At 39.5% G+C, this 24,007-nt stretch overlaps 1 protein-coding gene and 1 long non-coding RNA gene across 10 annotated transcripts in view; one reads left to right on the forward strand and one right to left on the reverse strand.

Annotated features, from left to right (window-relative positions):
• Positions 1-24,007, forward strand: part of srcin1b (SRC kinase signaling inhibitor 1b) — a 52,127-nt gene that overhangs the window by 20,099 nt on the left and 8,021 nt on the right. For 4 of the 9 annotated variants that reach the window (XM_055182168.2, XM_073864139.1, XM_055182171.2 and 1 more), the window contains exons 2-18: positions 1,180-1,421; positions 8,431-8,454; positions 14,696-14,900; positions 15,176-15,468; positions 16,315-17,057; positions 17,139-17,222; positions 17,393-17,433; positions 19,672-19,695; positions 20,516-20,676; positions 21,742-21,917; positions 22,023-22,153; positions 22,268-22,415; positions 22,505-22,707; positions 22,899-23,110; positions 23,209-23,494; positions 23,573-23,715; positions 23,816-24,001. In XM_055182168.2, the coding sequence (XP_055038143.2) occupies positions 1,230-1,421; positions 8,431-8,454; positions 14,696-14,900; positions 15,176-15,468; positions 16,315-17,057; positions 17,139-17,222; positions 17,393-17,433; positions 19,672-19,695; positions 20,516-20,676; positions 21,742-21,917; positions 22,023-22,153; positions 22,268-22,415; positions 22,505-22,707; positions 22,899-23,110; positions 23,209-23,494; positions 23,573-23,715; positions 23,816-24,001 (3,252 nt within the window). In that variant the 5' untranslated portion in view covers positions 1,180-1,229. Of the gene's footprint in view, positions 1-1,179; positions 1,422-3,177; positions 3,550-8,430; positions 8,455-14,695; positions 14,901-15,175; positions 15,469-16,314; positions 17,058-17,138; positions 17,223-17,392; positions 17,434-19,671; positions 19,696-20,515; positions 20,677-21,741; positions 21,918-22,022; positions 22,154-22,267; positions 22,416-22,504; positions 22,708-22,898; positions 23,111-23,208; positions 23,495-23,572; positions 23,716-23,815; positions 24,002-24,007 lie in introns of those variants that run through there. The other 5 variants (XM_055182169.2, XM_073864141.1, XM_055182172.2 and 2 more) reach the window with 4 other exon arrangements.
• Positions 2,243-23,988, reverse strand: LOC129426045 (uncharacterized). Its single transcript, XR_008638282.2, has 3 exons — positions 23,856-23,988; positions 8,834-9,038; positions 2,243-3,112 (listed from the first exon to the last, which is right to left on the reverse strand). It is a non-coding gene; the product is annotated as an uncharacterized lncRNA (long non-coding RNA).

Here is a 24,007-nt window from a genome sequence, read left to right on the forward strand (position 1 = left end):
AACCCAAACCCCGAGTTTTAAAAGCAGAAGAAAAACATGTAGAAACCAATACATAAAAGTACATCCTAACCCAAACCCCACATCTAACCCCAACCGACAATGATTTAAAAATAGAAAAAAAGAAAACAATACATAAAATGACACGAGAGACGAAAAACTATTTATAGAAATTCGTGCTGAGTGACACGAAAAAGACATTCGTGCTCACTAAAAAGAGACGAATTTCATGCCATGGACACAAATAAATTAATCAAATTTTTTCGTGACTATAACACGACTTGCCTTTTCACACTGCGTGCTATTTATGGCATTGGGCTGATACATCAGTGCATCTCTAATTCAAAGTATTCATATGTATTCAAAAAGAAAGCCTTTTGAGTAAATTCTTATTCAGTGTGAATCTTTAAGCTTGGGTAAAATAATAAAAAATTAACTAGTTAATTGAGCTAGCTCTCTTGGTAAAGAATGGAGCTTGCAACAGCAAGGTCATGGCTTTAAATCTCAGGGTCTTTCAAGATATAAAGCTTATTGCAAATGCAAAAGCATTCATGTAATGTAAATGTACTGTATTATAGCTGTGTGTGAATTTGCATGTTAATGCAGTGCAGAAATTAAGAAACAGATCTCTTTGTGTTTGTGTAATGGATTAAGCGCTTGGGTCTGTATGCCTGTGCATGGCGTCATTCTTAGCTTAATAGAGCTATTATACAGAGATGTGAAAAGAGAGAGAGAGAGAGAGAGAGAGAGACAGGCCGAGGATCATTAAAGTAAACAAACATGTGCGAAACCTCAGCTGTCTCACTGGTTTATCCTCAACACACAAATCTTAAAATCAAAAATCTTCAGAAAACCTGCCTGTTTTATCACGTTTAGCCTTTATTACATCATCGCTCAATTTCCGCTCCTCCATCTCAGTCTCTTATCTGCATTCCTGACTTCCTCTTCCCTCTATTACCACATCTGTTCCTTCATCTCATTCAGTTTTGATTTGTCTATATCCTACATAGTGTGTGTAAAAAGGCTTTGTGAATGTCAGCCATGTTTTATAACCAGCATACAATGATTTGAGACGCAATAATCCTAATGTTGCATAGTACTTGCAGTTTGTGAATTGGGATTCAGATCCAACATGCCAAACATCTGCTGTTGACATTTGCTTTCTGCTTTTTCACCCCACAGGTTTGTGAGAGAAAGAGAGAGAGAGAGAGAGTAGAGATACAGTTCTTGTGATGTTGCGTGGGGATGATGCAGAATATCAGCGCCGGTATCACACTCTGGGCAGCTCCACACGCCGCCTCTCCAACCCGGACATGGAGGCGTTCGCTAAGCTCCACAAGGGCGGCGACGTGGAGCACCAGAGAAACAAATACCCACCGCAGCACGCTGCCACCCTCGTCAACACCAACTGTGCCCGACAGCAGGTAACACCCGTGTGTATGTGAGGGGACGTGTGCCATGTCTGTTTATTGTTGTGTTGCATTGTGTATGTGTGTCTACAGAGCAGAAGTGGGCTAGCGTTTAAGTGCCAAATTTTGGAAGATGAAGTTTTGAATCTGGCCTGTGTTGTGTCTAAAGATGCAGGTAATATACACTCACCTAAAGGATTATTAGGAACACCACACTAATACTGTGTTTGACCCCCTTTCACCTTCAGAACTGCCTTAATTCTACGTGGCATTGATTCAACAAGTTGCTGATAGCAAATGTTGGCCCATATTGATAGGATAGCATCTTGCAATTGATAGAGATTTGTGGGATGCACATCCAGGGCACGAAGCTCCAGTTCAACCACATCCCAAAGATGCTCTATTGGGTTGAGATCTGGTGACTTTGGGGGCCATTTTAGTACAGTGAACTCATTGTCATGTACAAGAAACCAATTTGAAATGATTCGAGCTTTGTGACATGGTGCATTATCCTGCTGGAAGTAGCCATCAGAGGATGGGTACATGATGGTCATAAAGGGATGTACATGGTCAGAAACAATGCTAAGGTAGGCCGTGGCATTTAAACAATGCCCAATTGGCACTAAGGGGCCTAAAGTGTGCCAAGAAAACATCCCCTACACAGTGGTAGCAAGGCATGATGGATTCATGTTCTCATTCTGTTTACGCCAAATTCTGACTCTACCATCTGAATGTCTCAACAGAAATCGAGACTCATCAGACCTGGCAACATTTTTCAAGTCTTCAACTGTCCAATTTTGGTGAGCTTGTGCAAGCTGTAGTCTCTTTTTCCTATTTGTGTTGGAGATGAGTGGTACCCGCTGGGGTCTTCTGCTGTTGTAGCCCATCTGCCTCAAGGTTGTGCGTGTTGTGGCTTCACAAATGCTTTGCTGCATACCTCGATTGTAACGAGTGGTTATTTCAGTCAAAGTTGCTCTTCTATCAGCTTGAATCAGTCGGCCCATTCACCTCTGACCTCTAGCATCAACAAGGCATTTTCGCCCACAGGACTGGTTGATTGGATAATTGCATTAATAAGAGATCGAACAGGTGTTCCTAATAATCCTTTAGGTGAGTGTATGTGCATTTCCTAGGAATCAACCCCACAACCTTTGGATTGTTATTGCAATGCTATACAGACTGTGCTACAGGAATATTATCTCATGGAAATTTAGGCCTTTGAGCACAGCCTAGCTAACACATAGCTGCAAGGTAAAACCAACTGGGAATGCCTTAGCATCAACGTATAAGCAGGATCAAGGCCAGGCTTGAATGATTGATGGCCGGTCTGCCTAATCAAAGCTTCAACACACACAACACCATTATAAATAACGCAGTAAAACAGTAAAGCAATAATTTGAATGATTTATGCTTGCCGCAGTGCATTATGGGAAGCAGAGTCTTGCCTCCAGCACAGGTATATTTACAATTTTTATCTTGCATGGGAAATCACAAATCGCTTTTCCTTCCAGACACATCAATCTACTTTTTGCTGTGTTTTAACAAGTGTGTTATTTAGAAATTCTTATGGTTTGCCGGTCTTTCCCTCATCCATCCTCTCTCCTTCTGTCTCATCATCAGCTTCATTTCTCATTGAATCTGTCCTTTTCCTTTTATTTGCTCTGTATATTTACTCGTCTGACTGCCTCGGCCGTCTCAAAACACCACTGGAATGAGAAAGAAAGAGAGAGAGGGAGAGAGAGAGAGAGAGGGAGAGAGGAGTCTGCCGTTACCATGGTAACCAAACCCATGTTGGGAAATCAATGATATCACATCGGCCAGCTAACATAAAGCAAGGGAAGGTAGTGGGAGGCAGTGGAACTCGGTAAAGACCGAAATCGGCAAATATGAAATGGTACTAACATCTGTAATGTGACGCGTATCTGGATGGACACGCTTTTGGGGTGGGACTTGATTTTTTCCTCCATGGGGATGTGGGATCGTGAACAATGGGCGTTTCTCACCAGAATGGAGTCAGTGAATGTGAGTTTGCGCTGGATTGTGGAGGACATCACCTGCAGACACTTCTGAGGAGGTTTTGTGACCACGACAGGGAAGCTGATGGTCAGGTTCATCCTCCAGAGCATCTTCACGTATCTCAATGGTAGCACTTTTAATTATTTATTATTGGTAGCAACCATTAAATTATTGGAACGATTTTTGAAAAGCTCCATGAGTAATATGCCTATATATGTTTATAGCTGTTTGTTTATTGCTAAAGGTTCAGTTGCCGGCATAGCCCTGACGTCATCATCCTAAAAATCAAAAGTCGTCTCAGAGGCGGTGCAAGTTATTCTATTTTGTTGATTATAAAAATTCTAGTTTTTTCTGTAGAATAACCTGAACTAATTAATGATTAATTATAATAGTAAGCAGGAATGTGTAGCTGGGTTTTTGTTGAATTACAACAGAAAGAATGAGAGACAAACTGCAAGAAAAAAAAGAATCAGATTTACAGTTTAGAGCTGAAGAAACAGCAGAAGGAAGCAGAGAGTCAGCCAACAATAGAAGTAATAAATTACTGATGCTATCATAACTTCATCAGCACATTAGAAATCTACACTAAACTGAGAGGGGGGGGGAGACCCTAGCTGACAGCTTAAGGGCTTGATTGGTGATGAGGTTGCTCAGGTGGGAAAAATGTGTATTCGTGTGTGTGTATTAACCATGGTTTTACTACAGTAAAAAACCACGGTTAGTGTAGTAAAACAATTGTTACCACAAAATAACCATGGTATTAGGGTTTTTCAAAATTAAACCATGGTTACTGTAGTAAAACCATGGTTTTGCTAATAGTACTTAATACACCCACAAAGGTGTCCAATCCGGCCCGCATGATGATTTATTATTAAAGGGGTCATATCATGAGATTTTTTTAAAGATGTAAAATAAGTCTTTGTTGTCACCAGAGTGTGTATGTGAAGTTTTAGCTCAAAATACCTTATAGATAATTTATTACAGCATGTTAAAATTGTGCCATTTTTGGGTGTGTCCTTTTAAATGCAAATGAGCTGATGAAATGCAAACACTGATCGCCATGATGGTGGTTTGTTGAAATTGAAACTAAATTGTGCTGTCAATAATTTTTCTTCCTCTTTTTCTCTACACTAATTGGCAGTGCCGTGGTTGGATATTGTAATAAGATTCGCTACCTATGTCACAAAAGAGGCGAAATCTGAACGACCCAAGAATGGTTAACCAAAACCAGTTACTGGTCACATTTTCTAGGTTGATAGAAACACTGGAGACCCAATTATAGCACTTAACTCTTTCCCCGCCAGCGTTTTTAAAAAAAGTTGCCAGCCAGTGCCAGCGTTTTTCATGATTTTCACAAAAGTTTAATGCCTTCCAGAAAATGTTCTTCTTCAAATATATAAACATACAATATACCAAATGAAAGAACATACCCTCTGCTTTCATACAAAAAAAAACACGTTTCATCATACCTTCAGTAGTTCTTTTGTAATCAGCTTTTGAATATGGGTAGGTTTCTGCAAAAACACCACATTTTGAGCAAAAAGCAGAGATAATTCCATTTTTGTGACGGACTTTTCATAGAGATCCCATTCAGAGCGATCTTTAAAACAGACATGGACATGCAGCAGCTTGCCAGAGGGCAATACTTCCGGTTTTAAAAAGTTGCGGAAGTGTGCCACCTAGTGGATAGTAGCGGTATTGCGGAAAGACGGAAATACTCATCATTGGCGGGGAAGCGTTTTCTGATGGGGAAAGAGTTAAACATGAAAAAATCCGATTTTCATGCTATGAGACGTTTAAATATTAAATACATATTTTTAAAACACTTTCAGGTGTGACGCAACATCGTTTGCATCTAGTTTAAATTGGAGACATGCGGAAAGCGGCAAAACGTGGACAGATTCACAGGCGAAGCATTGACGGACCTCACGTGGTCCTTGTGCACCCAAACATTTTGCAGTTTCCGCAAGCATGCCTCTTGTTTTCTCTGCGTTTTAAAGGTGCAGTGTGTAATTTTTAAAAGGATCTCTTGACAGAAATGGAAAATAATATACAAAACTATATTTTTAGGGGAGTATAAAGACCTTTTTTATAATGAACTGTTAAGTTTTTATTACCTTAGAATGAGGCGTTTTTATCTACATACACTAAGGGTCCCCTTACGTGGAAGTCGCCATTTTGTTCCGCCATGTTTCTACAGAAGCCCTTAACGGACAAACTTTTTTTTATAAAGTTGTCTACGTTGTTTTCCGGTGGTGGCTATCGTAGCTATGCGTTTCAAAAGCGATGGGTGAGCAGTGGACTGAGCCGTTGGTTGCAATTCGCAACCTCACCACTAGATGCTGCTAAAATTTACACACTGCACCTTTAAGTGAATATTAACACAATTATTAGCACACTAAGGTTTGAAAAAGTTATCCTGCACTCAACGTAAAATGAGTTTGACACCCCTGAAAGCTCATGTTAAGTCGATATGAAACAATGTTACCAAACCATGTAATTTCCATGCGTTTCTGTGCATGGGTTAAACAGGATATTTTGTAACACTGAATGTAAGACTTGTGAGACATGGCCAACGGAGCAAGGTTTGAGGTGATGGGCTGAAGAGAAAGATCAATGATCGATGATGTCGGTCAAACTGAAAAGTTGTTTTTAAATGAAGCCGAGAAACAAATGACAAACATTTTAGTTGTCTTCGGAATAACCTGCAAATATGAAACATTAATAAATAGACCTAAAACATGTAGAAGTTCATTACTCTCGGCTGGTTTCAGAAGTCCAGTATGTTATCATAGCAACAGTATAGATGTTGGTACAGCAAGCATGGCAGCAGGTGTGGCCTGCCGCAGTGAGAGAGAGAGAGAGAGAGAGAGAGAGAGAGAGAGAGAGAGAGAGAGAGAGAGAGAGAGAGAGAGAGAGAGAGAGAGAGAGAGAGAGAGACTGCTGCAGTGAGAGAGAGAGAGAGAGAGAGAGAGAGAGAGAGAGAGAGAGAGAGAGAGAGAGAGAGAGAGAGAGAGAGAGATTGTAATGCAGGTCAGGTTGAATTCTTCCTTGACAGCTTATTAAAATCTTCTTAAATCTTCTGCTGCTCTTGTAATGTGTCTGGGTGTGTTTTGGTGTGTGTACAGTACGTCCCTGCGTGTGGATTAATGCGTAGCAAATGCCGTTGTGTGATCGTTTTTGGGCATTGTAGGTAGGGTTGCAAAGCTCTGGAATTTTGGAAATATTCCAAGTTGGAAAATGTAAGGAGTTAAAGAAAATTATTTTGAAATTTTTGTTAATTTATACAAGCTGTACCACAAACAAACATTTGCTTCCACGACATCTGACTCATCTTCATCCATGTGCCACACAATTCTCATATATTCCTGTGTATTTTCCATGGAAAGTTTCCAAAATTCTCATAATTTTGCAACCGGTACCTTTGCACATTTGTGGGTACATTCCTCTGCCCAAAAATAATGTCTAGTAAAACTAACTACACTCTAATGTGCTGGGTTGTTGCATGGGTGGGTAAAATATTGACAAACTTAACTGTTGATTTAAAAAAGGTGCATATTTGACACAACACTCGACAAATGCTGGGTTATTATTGGACAAAAGATGTTGTTTGCTGGGTTGTTTTAAACTTATATTAACCTGTAGCCATTGGTTAAAACCAACTCAGCATTTCTAAAAGTCACCATTGGCTGAAACAATCCACATTTTTAGAGACGTCAGCAGAGCTCTTCTCGTATTTGTCAAATCTGAGTAAAACATGTTATCTGTTATTGTGATTGGTCAGATTTGATATAAAAACTGACCTGGCCAACAAGACTTTTTTGCCAAGAAGTTTTATGAAACCTTTTATTACTTAACTGTAGTTTTCTTTTTATATTCTTTACCCAGATCTTCAGGGGCCGGTTGCACCAGCTGTGCGTAAGTTACAACGTAAATGGGCCCTAATTTACAACTTACGCACTACTAAATGTTTTTGCGTTGCACCATTAAACTTAGTTTAAACGTAACAATACGTTGTAACTAAATATTTACGGAAGCCTCTGTCCGTGAATAATGATTGGAATAAGATGTCAGCCAGATTATATTACATCGATGAGCTCGTATAAATTATGAAGAGCCGCAAGTTCGTCAACGAGTTTTCAAGAACTGTTTAATTTTCTGTGTATCCATCAATTAAAGCAACACTATGTAGTTTCCATGTAAAAATGACTTACAGCTCCCCCATGTGGTTGAAAAGCGCAACAGTGGTATCAGTGGTACCTGGTATCAGACACTCTTCTGCAGGCAGGGGGAGGGGCGGGGCTGTGTGCTCTACCCTCCACCGCCACTTTCAGAGTGTGCTTGTAGCAGCTAGGAGGCTGCTCAGGTTGCAGCAACAGTACAATTTGTCCAGTTAAAAGTTGTTCTATCACTGAACTAATTTAATAGAGACATTATTTAAAGGTAAAAAACTACATAGTGTTGCTTTAAAATAAGATTTAAAATTTCTTCCTGCATGTGTGGGGATAGATATTTTCAATTAAAAGTGTAATGTTTTGAGTTCGATAACGTTTGCTTTAACGTCTTTTTAAACTTTCAGTTTAGGCAAGACAAGAATGAGTTTGAAATTACGTACTGTTCAGACTATTTCCTGTTTACCCATTATAAGGCTTGTGATTGGGTTAAGAAAAATAGACGTCATTCTATGGCACAACGCATTACCTTACGGAGAGCTTACGACCTACTAGCTACGTTCTGCCTTAAGAACAAATGGTGCAACCGAATTAAGTAAAGAGTTAGTTATAAACTAGCTAGTAGTTACTAAGCCTCTAGTTTGGACTTTACGTCTCAGTTTAATTAAGAACTTACGAACGACTGGTGCAACCCTACCCAGGTTGTCAGTGATGAAATGCTTTAGCTTAAATTTATGTAAGACTGTAACTTATAGCAGTTTTTTCTGTTTCTCTCTCTCTTCTGCCAATTTCTCTTTTGCTCTCTCATTCTCCTGCTCGCCCTGTTTCTCTCCTAGCAACCACATTACTGGAGTTTTAAGGTAAGTTAGACCTCTCTCTCTTTTTCTCTCTCTCTGGATGCATGTGTGTCATGTTTATCTGTGTTTCAGTTTGATTTAATGATCCTCAAGGGAGAATTCGGGTAATAAAACATCAGCTACGGCAGACATAAAAGACGCGATATATCACAATAAATCAACACAATGAAAGCAAACTAGACGTGCATGACACAGAATGGCAATAAATAAATGAAAACTATAACTGCAATAGAAGATAATGTCATCAAGTTCATGAACGTGCAACAACGCTCCACTTAGAAATCCTTTGGTGGCCTACGAATTCAAACCGGACAAAGCTAAAGTAGCTACAGTTTCCTGGATTTTTTTTTAAGATGAACTGAATTCAGAGGCAAAAGCTCACCTGCGGGTGATTTTATTCACACCAGACCAACTCCCATCTCTATTATCGGTGCACCCTCCAACAGAGGAAACTTCAGAAGACTTCTGCTGGTCCATTGGCCTACATTTTCGTCTTTTTCAAGCCAAATCAGTGTAGGAGGTCTTCCAGGCCTGAGACACCACAGTCAGGCTTAAAATGAGACAGCAGGTGCAGCTGAGTGGAAGACCTGTGAAAAGATGAAGGTGACAAATTAAAGGGACACAAGGCAGCATTTTTATGTTAATAAATCATCTTCGTAAGTCGGTATATGGTTAAATGCCTCATTACATGACGAATGAAGACCCTCTCGCCTGCCCCTACCGTCTGTAGGAAGAATACCCCACTTGCAAGTTCGCTGTATCCGACCCGGTGTCTTTCAGTCTCGTAAAGTCTCAGATATAGAAAGCATTTACTCCCAGACACTAGGGGTAGCTAGTAGAGAAATAATACTCAGACTTGCCTTGTGTGCCTTTAAGATCAAAAGTATTACGAAGTCCTATAATGTAAATAGCCCACTTTTAAAGCTCATAAAACACACACTGTTTCTGCCCATCTCATGTTTTTATTGAGTAGTATTACATCCTTCATATCACCGAAGAGTCTTTAGTTTGATCAGATTTATATAAGACACATGAGCTGTAGCGATTCCAGAGAAGCACGAAATCCAAGAGGGTCTTATTTTGTGCAACACACACAAAACATTATCCCACTATCTCTGGATAACTTATTATTCACTACTTGTTCGTGTCGTTTACATTATATGCACTTACGCACAGATTGCCAACAAAACAAAGACATTTGATGCAGTTTTACTTACCGCCTGCAACTCATGACCCTGTTGGGACCGCCCCATTCCAACAAAATCCAGCATTAAACAAACATACACGCAAAACTCGGCTGCTACTGCGGATAAACAACTATATCCAATGTTTCCATAAGGCTGGCTTACTTGGAAAGCTGAACAAGTCTTTTTTCTCCTTACATCCAAAAACACACTTCTTCTTTCGTGCCATTGTTGAGTCTTGATATAAAACAAAGAAGTCGCGTGAAGTGATGTCTGTGACTTTTACTCGAAGGAACAATATGCTAATAAGCGTCCTCGTTCTCACTCTGATTGACTTGTGGGCGTGATTTTCCGAGGGAAGTGCCCATAAAAGGAACACAGGGTCACTGATATGTAACGGGTACCCATTTTTTTTAAAAACTTACAGAAATAATGTGCTGTACTGTATGTTCATATTCATATAAAGAAAAACATCTATGAAATGGAAGCTGTCTGACAATCCCAGGCATCTCAAGTGTATTGATAAGCCCACAGCATGCTGGATTGCATGAGAACTCTCCGTGATTCTGAACCTCTGGTACCTACTTGTTGCATTTACACATAGATATTTTAAATCTCACTATTATTAATATGAAAATGAATAATACACATTCATAATGAATATCAATTATGAATAGATTCTATTACAAATGAAAGCTTTTTAATTAATTGCCATTTAGAAGACACTCATCATACTAAGTGATTAAAAATGCATTTATTGCTGGAACATTTTTACCCTTGAGCATGCTAAAAAGTTAAAGGGGACATTTCACAATACTTTTTTAAGATGTCAAATAAATCTTTGGTATCCCTAGAGTACATATGTGAAGTTTAAGCTCAAAATATTATATATATATAATTTATTACAGCATGTTAAAATTGCCACTTTGTAGGTGCCGTTTTTGGGTGTGGCCTTTTAAGATTGCAAATGAGCTGATATCTGCACTTAATGGCAGTGCCGTTGTTGGATAGTGCAGATTAAGGGGTGTTATTATCCACTTCTGGCATCATAAGGGAAGCCAAATTTCAATAACATATTTTTTCACATGCTTGCAGAGAATGGTTTCCCAAAACTGGGTTGATCTTTTTCACATGTTCTAGGTTGATAGAAGCACTGGGGACCCAATTATAGCACTTATGGAACATGAAAAAAGTCTGATGTCCCCTTTAAGTGTCGTGCTTAACTTTTAGTTTCAGTGATAAGGGTTACTTTAACATGCTTGACATGTCTCACCATCTACCTTCCATTTCATTAACCTGAATTGTGGAATTACAACGTTAAACAGTTCTTCCACATTTCTATGTTCAGGATTATTTGGGCGGGGCTAAAATGGTGGCTCAATGACACACTGGAGCCACCGAGCATGGCCCCACCCCTAACAGAATCGCGAGCATGCATTCAGGTTGTAGCGGTATTTAAAAGTTGAAACAGTTGGCTGCTTTCCCGCGAGTGGGCGTGGTTTCAGTGCAGACAGCGGACACACCCCCAGCGTTTGAGAGAAGAGAATTCTGCCTGTTTTTCCAAGATTTTGATCATTTTATTTATTTGGCATCATTTAAATTTGGCTGGGTGGTTAATATCACATTTTTTCTGTAGTGTAGAACACATTTAATATCGACTTGAAGAACCATTTTTGATTCCAATGAACCTTTCAGTCAAAGCTTCTTAAAGGAACCATTTCTTTCTTACCATTACCATCAGCAGAATCAAAGTATCTTTCGTGCAACAAATTAATTATTTAAAAATATTTTTTGAAGTGTAGAGCTGAATATTACTGCTCCGCAGTCAGTTCATGACAAAAAAATTTCTTCCCTGATCAATCGCTCAGTAGACGTTGAGGTCAGCAGTCTTGTGTCTGTATGTCAGGTGGATCAATATTATATGGACTCGACTCGGTGCTGTCTGTGAATCTGTGGTACCAGAACAAGTCAAAGAGCTCAATGGAAGTTCAGATCAGTCTGAAGCATCGTAGTTGTAACAGCTCAAACGTGTGACTCCATCTTCTCTCTGAGGTGAGGTGTAACTCACTGAACTGTCAGAGCCCACAGGAGTAACACAATATGAAGCAGTCACCTCAGAAACATATGCAAACTGTGTCAGCGACAACAAACTGTTCAAGAAACCTCAGGAATGACTCATGGAGGATGCAGACTGTCTCACCAAGTAAAGAGACTCATACCAGATGACTTTTGTTTGTACCTGACATGATGTCTTATTTGTGTCAAGGGAGAGGTAGACTTTATCAGCACATAACCAAGGGAATGGATACAGACATTTTATAAACAATTTTGAGGATACCAATAATGTATTAAGACAGAGACAGACAGTCAATGATGCAGAAAATCTGAATGTACATAAAAATACTGTATGTGTCTATATGAGTGATTCTCACGAAAACTTGGTTTTAAAAATGTCAAGCATGAAAATGTAAAAATTGCTTAAATTTACTTTTTTTCCCACCAGACATTGAAAAACAAAGTCTGGAGTAAATGTGAACATTAATTTAAATACTTTTACTTATCATTTAACACTTTTTGTAACATAATTTTAAAAATTAGTCCTAAAAAATCTCATTACCGCAACAGTCAGAAAACATCAACACTGACATATTTTCAAAATGACATGACAAACCTGAAAGAACATAATTTGGAGATTCTGCACATGCATTTAAAATCTAAGTATTATGCTTCTATTAATTAAATTAACATTTAATAAGCATCTGTTGCGGTAATGATAATCAAAATGTCGTGTAAGCATTCTGGCAAGACAATATTTCAAATTAACTGTAAAAAAATGATCTTACCTGGTAGCCATCTTGAAGTAACTGGTCCATGTGCTTGGTCACTCAAAATCAAACTTTATTAAAATTCTGTATGTGTGCTTAAACTGTTCTCAAAAAGTGTTGTGGAGGATGAGAACATCAGGCATGGACACGTCATTTTCCTCATTTTTCTTCATTAATATTATACATGAATATTCAGTAAATATTTTTTCTGTCATCTAAAGTAGTCTAGCAAAACATCCATTTATTTTTTTTCTTAATATTTTTGTGTTAATTTGATTAAATTACAAAATAACGCATGTTCAAACACAGCCGGACACATTGCGGTAATGAGAATTTCAGCAGAAAATGAGATAAAATGTACAATTATAAATTCTTATGTTGAAATCACACATTGTGCAAGGTAGAACACAGTATTGTGTTAATTCTGATGCTTTTTAATGTTACTATATTACACATTTTAAAGCTAAAATCATTAGTGCCGTGGTGTTTCAATGGTTTCGTGAGAATCACCCATATACAGAAATGCTTGGTTTTCAACCCATGATTGAAAGTATACGTATTTGTCTATATTTGAAATGTAACCCAACCATGAGCTTTCTTTATAGTGCAGTCGTTTATTTGCTTTGTGAATATAGTGTAAGTTTGACACTGTATGGGACGGTTTCCCAGACAGGGATTAGACTAGTCCTAGACTAAAATAAATGAAAACGCTGTCCAAACTGAAAACAACTTGCACAGACATATCTTAAAAAATACATCAGTGCCCTTTGTTTTGCCTCAAACACAAGTAATGTTTTTGTAAGGCATGTCTGTTAAAACTAGTTACATTTCCCAATTAAACTAAGGCCTGGTCCTGGCTTAAGCTAATCCCTGTCCGGGAAACCACCCCTATGAGTTGTGTTTTTGGGGGACGTCCTCTGATTATATCTCACTGGAACGGTATTTCAGGATTGCTGTTGTTAATACCCATCAGACACCCATCTGCAAACATCTGTCCTGTCAATCAATGCTTCACCCGCTCTGATTGGCTACGATACACGCCAGTACAACTGTCTTTACCAATCAGAGGTACAGGAAGAGTTTGGTCAGGTCAAGAAATAGTTTTATGCGGGCATCTTTTCATGTTATGCACCGTCACATCTCAGACATCCACATGTGTGTTAAGGAAAGCAGATATAGTAAGTAGTTACATTTACTGTGATATACATTTAAAAATATATTTTAAGTGCTTGCATATACAGTGGTTTAACATTTGCCTCTAATCTCTTTTTATATGTAAGTTATCAGTCTGGTTTAACTGGTTAACTTTTGAACTGGGTTCATTTTTAAGGTCTTACTGAATAAGCAGTGTAAAATGGATTTTACGTTTTGTGATGTTACTGTAGAGTTAAAGGAAAACAACACCGTTTTCAATATTTTTCTATGTTCTTACCTCAACGTAGATGAATTAATACATACCCATCTTTTTTCAATGCGTGCACTTAATCTTTGTACAGCGCGTTGTGAATGTGTTAGCATTTAGCCTAGCCCCATTCATTCCTTAGGATCCAAACAGGAATGAATTAAATAGCCACCAAACACTTCCATGTTTTTCCTATTTAAAGACTGTTACATGAGTAGTTACACGAGTAAGTATGGGGCACAAAATAAAATGTGGCGTTTTTTTTTTAACGGATATAAATGAGAACATATTGTATGGCGGAAGAGCACTTAGTTTGCAGCAGTTCGACCTGGGGCGCAGCAATATTGATGGAATTGTTTTCGGTGGTGTTTACATTGGTGTTTTCTTTTAATGGACATTGGCCAGTGTACCATGGATATGCATTCGTGTGTTTATATGCAGCTCTTTAAATTTAATGTGGAATAATTAATGTGGAGTTGTTTCTATTATTATAAATGTTTGTGGTTTGCATTTTGTAATGCAATACAGTATGAAATAAAGTTCTATAATCAGCGTTCCAGCGTATAAAAGTGTAGTCTCAGATTTTTCAACACCTACTGTTTTCATATGTGCAACTCTGTCTTAGCTTTCTATTTATCTTCTTTAGAGGAGCACAAACTCAAGGAGCTTTACATTACGCACACACATACACATATCCCAAATGTCCCCAGACAGTGTTTTCCACCACATCACAGAGGTTTCATTACCCTTGCAAAACTGCTAATTCTGTGATACGAGCAATTAGAGGCATCCCGCCCTCCTGAAGCACACTGATCTGTTTGTCTAATCTCCAGGCGAGGACTCCACGCAACGCTGCCGGCCTGCAGCAGCAGCAATCGCTGGGTGAACAGGTCGGAGGGCGACTGTGCTATGCGTCTGCGGAGAGTTTGGAGAGCATGGCCGACGCTGAGGTTCCTCTGGGCTTCAGTCGCTCCAACATCCTCAGACAAAGCCTGCCGCTGGCACGATCACCCAGCCAGGCTAAACTAAGGGCTCCAGGTACCACACGTTAAATGGGTCATGGGTGTATATGATTGAAGAATATTTTCCCAGATGTTTGTCAAGGGTTTTAAAAATATGCTTACGATGAAGCTATTCATTTTGAATTAGTTTAAGTCTTAGTCTTTGATTCAGATTATGACTTTTTAAGATTTATATCAGGACTCTTAGGTGAGGTTACGACATCCATTATCTTCTTGTGAATGATGACTGGTCCTTAAATTGTATTTGATTGTCTCTCTCTGTCTTTCTCTCTCTTTCTGTCTTTTTTCCAGCTGTGTTGTTCCTGCAGTTCGGTGATGAGACGCGTCGGGTGCACATCACTCATGAGTTGACCAGTATGGAGACACTTCACGCCCTTATCGTGCACATGTTCCCACAAAAGCTGACGATGGGTGCACTGCGCTCGCCCACCACAGCGCTGCTGATGAAAGATGAAGCACGCAACATCTTTTACGAACTGGAGGATCCTCGTGACATCCACGACCGATGCCTCATTAAGATCTACTGCAGAGATACGCATTATAACCCCATGCACCACGGGCATATTGCCAACGGGGACATGCGGGTGAGTAAAGCTGCATCTATCAATCCATCCATTTATCTTTACATTCAACAATTTTAATGTATATCGGATAAATCATACAGTACATACACTCACCTAAAGGATTATTAGGAACACCTGTTTAATTTCTCATTGATGCAATGGTGTAATGGTGTTTGGGATTTTTTCTTGGCATACTTTAGGCCCCTTAGTGCCAATTGGGCATCGTTTAAATGCCACGGCCTACCTGAGCATTGTTTCTGACCAAGTCCATCCCTTTATGACCACCATAATGCCCCATGTCACCAATCTCGAATCATTTTAAATTGGTTTCTTGAACATAACAATGAGTTCACTATACTAAAATGGCCCCCACAGTCACCAGATCTCAACCCAATAGGGCATCTTTGGGATGTGGTGGAACGGGAGCTTCGTGCTCTGGATGTGCATCCCACAAATCTCCATCAAGTGCAAGATGCTATCCTATCAATATGCCAACATTTCTAAAGAATGCTTTCAGCACCTTGTTGAATCAATGCCATGTAGAATTAAGTCAGTTCTGAAGGCGAAAGGGGGTCAAACACAGTATTAGTATGGTGTTCCTAATAATCCTTTAGGTGAGTGTATATGCACATTAACACACATATAATGACCTCAGTAACAGTTGATAACGTAGTAACATTTTTCATAGTATATTTTGATACTATTAAGATAAAGATTCACTTATTCCTTAAAATGACTGAAAAAATCAAGCTGTAGCATTCTTCTGTTCTCATGCTGTGAATTCATTTTGTCATATGTCATGTGCACTTAACTCTTCCTGTCTGTCTCTCTTATTTCTGTCTCTCTCTCTCATTATAACTCCTCCAGAGAGAGCTGGTGTACACCTCGAGGGAATCGTCTCCCACGCGACGTTTAAACACAATGCCGTCTTCCTCTTCTCCCTCTGGCTCTCCTTCTCGCTCACAATCTCGTCTTTCTTACGCCGGCGGTCGTCCTTCCTCTTACTCGGGTCCCCATCCTTCGCCCCAGATGCATCCTTATCAGCACCCACACCATGGCCACGCCCCTCAGCAGACTGGCCACCCCCACCCTGCATACAGCCCCTCCCCCAGTGCCATTTTGGAACGCCGTGATGTAAAACCGGATGAAGAAATTAATTCCTCATCGAAGAGCGTGGTGCTCCTCAAAAACGAAGCGATATACGCTGACCCGTACGCTCTCGTGCAAGATGCCCGGGCCTTGGCGTACCGCCGCGGCTCTGTGCGCTCCATTGCTGGCTACCCCGCCGCTGCGTTACAGTGCGAGCTCGAGGGCGCCCTCTACAGATCCGGAGGACCCATATATGCAGATCCGTATGCCACTGTGGGTTTCCGCACTCTTCCCCCAGCCTCACCACAGAAACTGTCCGATGGCAGGGATCCGTATGGGAGCCACCCAGGTCGAGGGTCACCTGGGAGACATGGGTTTCGTAAAGATGGCACCGTATACATAGAAAGCCCCAAAAATCGTCCAGGAGGGCCGCCGTTGGAGCAGATATGTATGCTCGGGGCTCCTGGAACAGATGGGGGGCCAGTTTACAGCTCATCATTACCTGGTAATGAAGAAACCAGGTGAGGTGTTTTTACTAATATACATATATATTAATGTGATTAAATGTGTGTGTGTGTGTTTATAGTATTTTCTGTCTTTAGAGAGCGTATGGAGGCCATGGAGAAGCAGATAGCGAGTCTGACTGGTCTGGTTCAGAGCGTCCTGACTCGTGGACCGGACAGCCCGTAAGAAATCTTATTTCAGTACCATCATCAGTAGCTTGACATTCAGGTTGAAATTTAAGGGTTTGATGAAAATTCAGATTATTAACAATGTTATGGACATTTACTTCAAATAATATAAAATACTGGACTATTAGTGTATAAATGGGACGTGTTTCATGTTTGTCTTGCAGTGAAAAAGCTGAAACAGCGAGTGACTGCTCTGCTCCTGAAAGTGAGTATCACCCTGTGCATTTATCCTTTCAATTTAGTCTTTAGTGTCTAAACTAACAGATTTATGTGTAGATTCTGCAAATTGTGACATTAACTCTTTCCCCGCCATTGATGAGTTAAATCACAAGTTATCTTGTCAATTAGAAGAAAACATTTCCCTGCTAATGATTCCTGACCAGCACAGTTAAATCAACACTGCTGGTGTTTATATGAGTAACATCAGACCTGGTGGTCCCCATATATACACCAGCAGTGTTGATTTAACAATGGTGATTTTGCTGTGAGTTTTTACGGTAATCTGTATTTCCTCTATTATCCACTAGATGGCGCTCTTACCGAATTTATAAAAACTGAAGCAAAAATGAATTTAGTTAATTTTAAACTACGTGTATGTTTTGATAATCGTTTTGAATCTGATCTCTAACAAAAAACTTTTTTTACAAAAAAAGCAATTATTTCAGCCTTTTGCTCAAAATTTTGTATTTTTTAAGAAACCTACCCATATTTACAAATGAAGATAGGGTGAAACGTTTATTCCCGTTTTTTTGAAAGCAGAGGGTCTGTTCTTTTATTATATATATTTGTATGTTTATATATTTTTATAAGAAAATTTTCCTCGAAGACATTTTGTGAAACTGGGCAACTTTTTAAAAAAAGGCTGGCAGAGAATGAGTTAAAGCGCGGCTGTAACTTTTTAAAAATTCCTTCACTAACAAACAGAACTAGAAATAAAATGAGAAAAACAGGTTACTCATTCCCTGAAGGGTAACCTAGAGGTCAGGTGCTATTTTTTCTTCTGTAGCGAACTTCGAAAAATACTAAAAGGATGCAACTTAACTGGGTCTTGTTATAATGATGATATGCCAGTATAATCTCATAATGTTTACGGTTTATGAGCTGCACAGAGAAGCATATATCATAGATGTTTGAGTGCTGAATGGTAACACAGTAAATGCTTTGTTGTACTCCCAAAGATGTGCTTTGTTTCATTTACTTGTATAGGCTACATATGTGAACCAAATTAATACTTCTGCGTCAAGTAGCCTAGGCATAGACATGTACCCTACACCGTGGCCTTTACGCCTTATTCAGCCTGTAACCATGTTGATTCCAAAACGAGGCTGTGAGGGATGGATGTCCAAAGCGTGCGCTTTAAACCTATTGTTTTGTACCTGGATGTTGGTCATTCAGCCATTAAAACACAGAAAAATTTCCACAGGACAAGAACCTCAGAAATCATGGATTGTTAATGAGAAGGGACATATGATCTAATTTAGATGAGATAAGAGCAATGTGTACATAAAATCTGTTTTGTTATTAGCCTGTTGGTTAATCATTAATTTCTCATTTTGTAAGCATGCTTACTTTTCTTTAAAACACTAATATAGTCCTATAACTAAGTACATATCTCCAATACGTACAGATTACAAAAAACGCAAGGCATGACCAGCATCCTGGTACAAAACAATAGGTTTAAAGCGCACGGTCTGGATGTCTATCCCTTACAGCCTCGGTTTGGAATCAACATGGCGGCGGACTGAATAAGGCGTATGCCATAGCCTGACGTACACCTCCCCAAAAATCGATCAACGTGTCAATTCTATGCAGACTGCAAGCGCTGTGATTGGTCTGATACAACCCCTCCCTCAGGTCAACAAAAATCTGCGATATATAGCCTTGCATTTCATCATACACTTTTTCCCCTGTGACTGTAAAAACAAAAATGGACCAAGTTGAGGAGCAATATTTACCAACTCTGTAACAAAGTTGGTGTCTATTTGCTGCCATTACTGCTGATGCTTCTCCAATGATGCTTGCTTATAGAGGATCATAAATAATGTAAACACACTAATGTAAATAGGCTGTTTTGTTACATAGCCCAATGAGCCCAAACCATTTGTTTGTCAATGCAAGCATCATTATTGCAATACATAGTGTTAAGATTTGGGAAGCTTATCCTCTATAATTTGTACATAAACCAGTAATAGCGATCACTGGCATAGCGCAACATTGCCCAGAGCCCTCAAGCATTATGGTGGCAACTTTTACTAAAATCTAATTGTAAACTGTCTTATTCATAATTGTTTATGCAAATTAACAAAATATGTACTAATGCAGCAATTCATGTCAACACTGTATTAGATCGTGTAAGCAAGTTTTATGCTTTGTAGACCTGATAAGAATTTTATATGTATGTGTGTTGTTTGGGACAGATAACTGGTGACTTTTTATATTTCAGCTGGCAGGTTTAGAAAAAAGAAAGGTATATTATATGTTTGGATGTCTGTCACGCTCGGTTTTCCCTATATGTGTTGCATTATAAACTGTCTTGCATTGCAAAATCCTCAGGGGTGTGTATGAAATGTTTTCATGCTAATATTCAGGGATCTCAGATCCTGGAGTTTGGAAACCCTCTGTGTACTGTACGTACAGTATATACAGTGTCTATCAAAAGTATTCACCCCCTTGGACTTTTTTACTTCAGTGATTTTAAACTCTTTAAAAGTACTTTGTGTTGACAAGTAAAAATTAGCATAAGGTAGCATAAACTGTAAAAAAGTCAAATGAGGTTAGAAGATGCTTTTATAAACACTGCATATATGTCTGTCCAATGAATAATCCTGGAATGTATTTGTTGTATCATGGAAATTCCCACTAACACTCTTGAATGTCCATGTACAAGTATGTTCTGTCTGCTATTTTCCAGTCTTTCAAATAATCAAAAGGTCAATAATTGTGTGTGTGTTTTTTAATTATATAACATTAAAAATGTTATGCAAACTACGATTTAAATGTATGTTGCATGAATATACAAGTACAAAACTCAGATTGCCCACTTGGTATTACTATAGGTTTGTTATTGGATGTGACTCTAAACTTTTATCTAGTAGTACTCTGTTTTGCAAACTGACACGTAACGCAGGATAGCTAATAGGCTTATGGGTAATCACAAATACTCGCCTAATGTCAAAGGTCATTGTTTATTAAAACGCATTTATTGCCAGACAACATAGTTGCATGAGTTCCTACAAGGTCATCAATATTTAACATTAATGACTTTTGCTCCCGGCTTGCATTGGTAGTCTCGTCGCCGTCTGCGCCTCTGGCCTTGATGCCACCCCCACCCACTGGAGTGTCTCAGCCAATAGCGATGTCCCGTTTACAGATGCAGCTGCATCTCACTGACCTGCAGCAACATACGGCTGGACTGCGCAAACATCTGACAGAACTACGACAACTACAGGTGAGGGACTGCACTGTAAAAATTAATTTCTTAGTTGTTTTAATCTTGTACACTCACTGTACTCAATTTATGCAAAATTGCCAAATATATTAAGTCTTGTTTTCTGGAGAAAAAAAAAGAAAATCAACGGAGCTTATGCTTACATCAGATAATATTATCTGCCAGTGGGCTATTTTTTTTTACCTGTTTAAGTTAAACTGAAATTAAATTTCTTTTTCTAACCCCGCTGGTAGATATTTAAACCTGTTTTAGGCATAAACTAATTTGATATTATTTTATTTTTTTAGAAAACAAGACTACATCCCTTTGGTTACTTTGCTTTTCAAGTAAATATATCTAAATGTAGGATTTTTTCAGATATTTATACTAGAAGACAAGACAAAAATACTACATTGTAAAAAGTGGACGCTGCTCTACTTAATTTTTTTAATTAGTAACCTTAAGCTACCAATTGGCATTACCAATTGAAGTAATTTTTTAAGTTAATCCAACTTTTGTTTTTACAAGTGTATTGTGTGTGTGCCTTCAAGTTTTTATTTAAAGGAACAGTATGTAGGATTGTGGCCAAAACTGGTATTGCAATCACAAATCTTGTGGCTAAAACTGGTGGCCAATACACAACATGACAACATAAACATCAGTTGAGGGCTGCAACTCCACTTTTTAAATGACAATATCCTGGCCAGACCACTGTTGTTAGTGATATAAGTATTTGAAATGAACATGATTTCTTAATGTCTAGTAACATATCAGGGCCATTTTATGATTAATTGATATAAATTTCTTACATACTGTTCCTTTAAACTTAAAACAAAATTACCATATGAATATGAAAGTTAAAAAAATCTATATCACCCTAAATGCTTAAAGTGATAGTTCACCCAGAAATAACATTTCTGTCATTAATCATGTAATTTGTGATTTTAACACAAGTTGTCATTTGGCTTCAGACATCGTATCGACTAATTTCATGTCGCTTTTATCGTGCTGTATTGTCATTTTTGGAGCCCAAAAGCCCCAGTCTCCATCTTTATATACTAGTTCGTATGCCTTTGTGTCTTATAGTTGCAGAATCAGGATTCTGTTCAGGCTTTATTAAGACAGACAGAGTCTGATTTGGGAATGTGTCTGATCGAGGCGTCTCGGACACAGGAAGATCCGTTACAGCGCCAGCGCCTTCTTGTGGAAGAGGAGAGGCTTCGCTATCTTAATGAAGAAGAGCTTATTATACAACAACTACAGTGAGCGTACAGTATACACGAAATCACTCACTATACACCAAACAACCCTGACTGCCCACTGTCGTCTCAAATATGTGCTTTTCAAATGTTTTGATGTTTTTACAGTGATCTGGAGCGCTCTGTGGAAGAGATGAAGACAGGGGCGGGGCTAAACCATCACCTGATTACAGAACAGGAAATAGAACAGAAGAGTCTAGAACTCCGAAGACTCGGAGAGACTGTGACTGAACTCAGTAGTGAGTGACCAATGAACAAAGAGGGATTTGTGCAGACTTGGCAACCTAGATACACAAATAACACACACATAGAGTATATGTAAGTCATATTTTGTCTGTGCCCTGTGTATGTAGATCAGTTCCCCACTTTGCAAAGTAAGATGCGTGTGGTGCTGAGGGTGGAGGTGGAGGCCGTCAAGTTCCTCAAAGAGGAGCCGCTCAGATTGGAGGCGTTGTTGAAACGTTGCAGGAACATCACCAATACGCTCGCTCTACTGCGGAGGTAAAACACACGCTCGTTCAATCCGTCACGCACACACATAGTCTCCAGTACTACGGCTAAAGAAGTCTTCAGTGTGCTGATTTGTACAGACAGGTGTCAGAAGGTGTATGGAGAACCCCGGATGACTTCAGCAGTTCTGTTTCGAGTATGAGCGAGACTGACTTCAGCAGGAGCTCGGATCTGGATATCCTCACGAGTCCTTCTCTAAATCTGCCTGACACGTTATCTATCTCCACTGCACTCTCTGCTTCATTGGGGAATAATCCCAGTCTGACCAGTGCTTCCAGTTTTGGTAATCACCTGTGGTTTTATTACAGTTTCACGCTTTATATACTATAATATTTTTTAAGTATTGTAATTGACATACTGTAGGAACATTTTTGTTGAATACTAAATGGGTGGATTTGGAGATAATGTGTTAAATTGACTGACTGATCAATGGATTTGCTGATTGAATCATCGACTCATTTGAACTGATTTCAGGGGGAACCACTAGTCTATCTAATGTACTCGGCTCTACCAGTAGTCTCACAGGCAGTACCACACTGGGTAACTGGTTAGCATCAACCGGAGCAACAGACTCCATCATGCCTGAACTGAACGGGACATCTACAGGATCAGTGAAGTCCAGCGGGCTGGAAGATCTGCCTCCACGCAGAGAATCTGATAAAGGCGTTTCCGTGGAGGTCCGACTGGTAATGAACATACTAGTTTTCTTGTTAATGTTTGAAAATGTGACCTCTATCCACAACATTTAACCTGTAATACAGTAAGTGTGTGAATGTGTCTCAAGGCCGCAGAACGAGACTGGGAAGAGAAGAGAGCCAGTTTAACTCAGTTCAGCGCTCAGGACATCAACCGTCTGCTGGAGGAAACTCAAGCTGAATTAATGAAGGCCATTCCAGATCTGGACTTTGCCGCCAAGCAGATCACCAAACCGGCCGTTCCCCCCAAACCCCAGCTGTCCTCTCTCCCAGCGCCAGGTTCAGCGTCTTCAACCCCGACCTTAACACCTGAACACCAACCCAAAACCCCACCAAAACCACCCAGCAAAGATGGCATCCCGCGCAGGGGATCAGGTGACATTATAGCACTTGATTGAATGGTTGATAAACAGATAAATAGATTGATTAACTAATGACGAATCGATTATTTAGGAGAGTTGACCGTACCGCGGTATCGAACAGAAAAGCTGTCCAAGTCTCCGCCCCCTCCTCCCCCAAGACGAAGTTTCCCGTCAGGCCTTGGGCTCACGACCAACAGCAGCGGAGAAGTTATCACCATAAACAAGAGCGTGAAGGTGAAATGCTCCCAAATTTAGATGCATTTTTGATAAACAGATTTAGGCTTACTTAATGCTAAAAACATTTTTAACCCCAGCTTCTGTCTTGTTTATGAAGAAGTTAGAGAAGAGTGAAAACAGAGAGGATTCAAACATACCGATTAACTCTCAGACGCCGCCGGTCAAACTGAGACGACCCTCGACCTCCGATGGGCCCCGGCCCTCATCCACACCACCGGCCATCGCAGCTTCTGGAGTAAAGGAGGATGAAGATGATGAGGAGAAGATAATAGCCGAGCTGGAGGTAAAG

The sequence above is a fragment of the Misgurnus anguillicaudatus genome, chromosome 25 (genome assembly GCF_027580225.2).
Source record: "Misgurnus anguillicaudatus chromosome 25, ASM2758022v2, whole genome shotgun sequence".
Classification (NCBI taxonomy): Eukaryota; Metazoa; Chordata; class Actinopteri; order Cypriniformes; family Cobitidae; genus Misgurnus; species Misgurnus anguillicaudatus.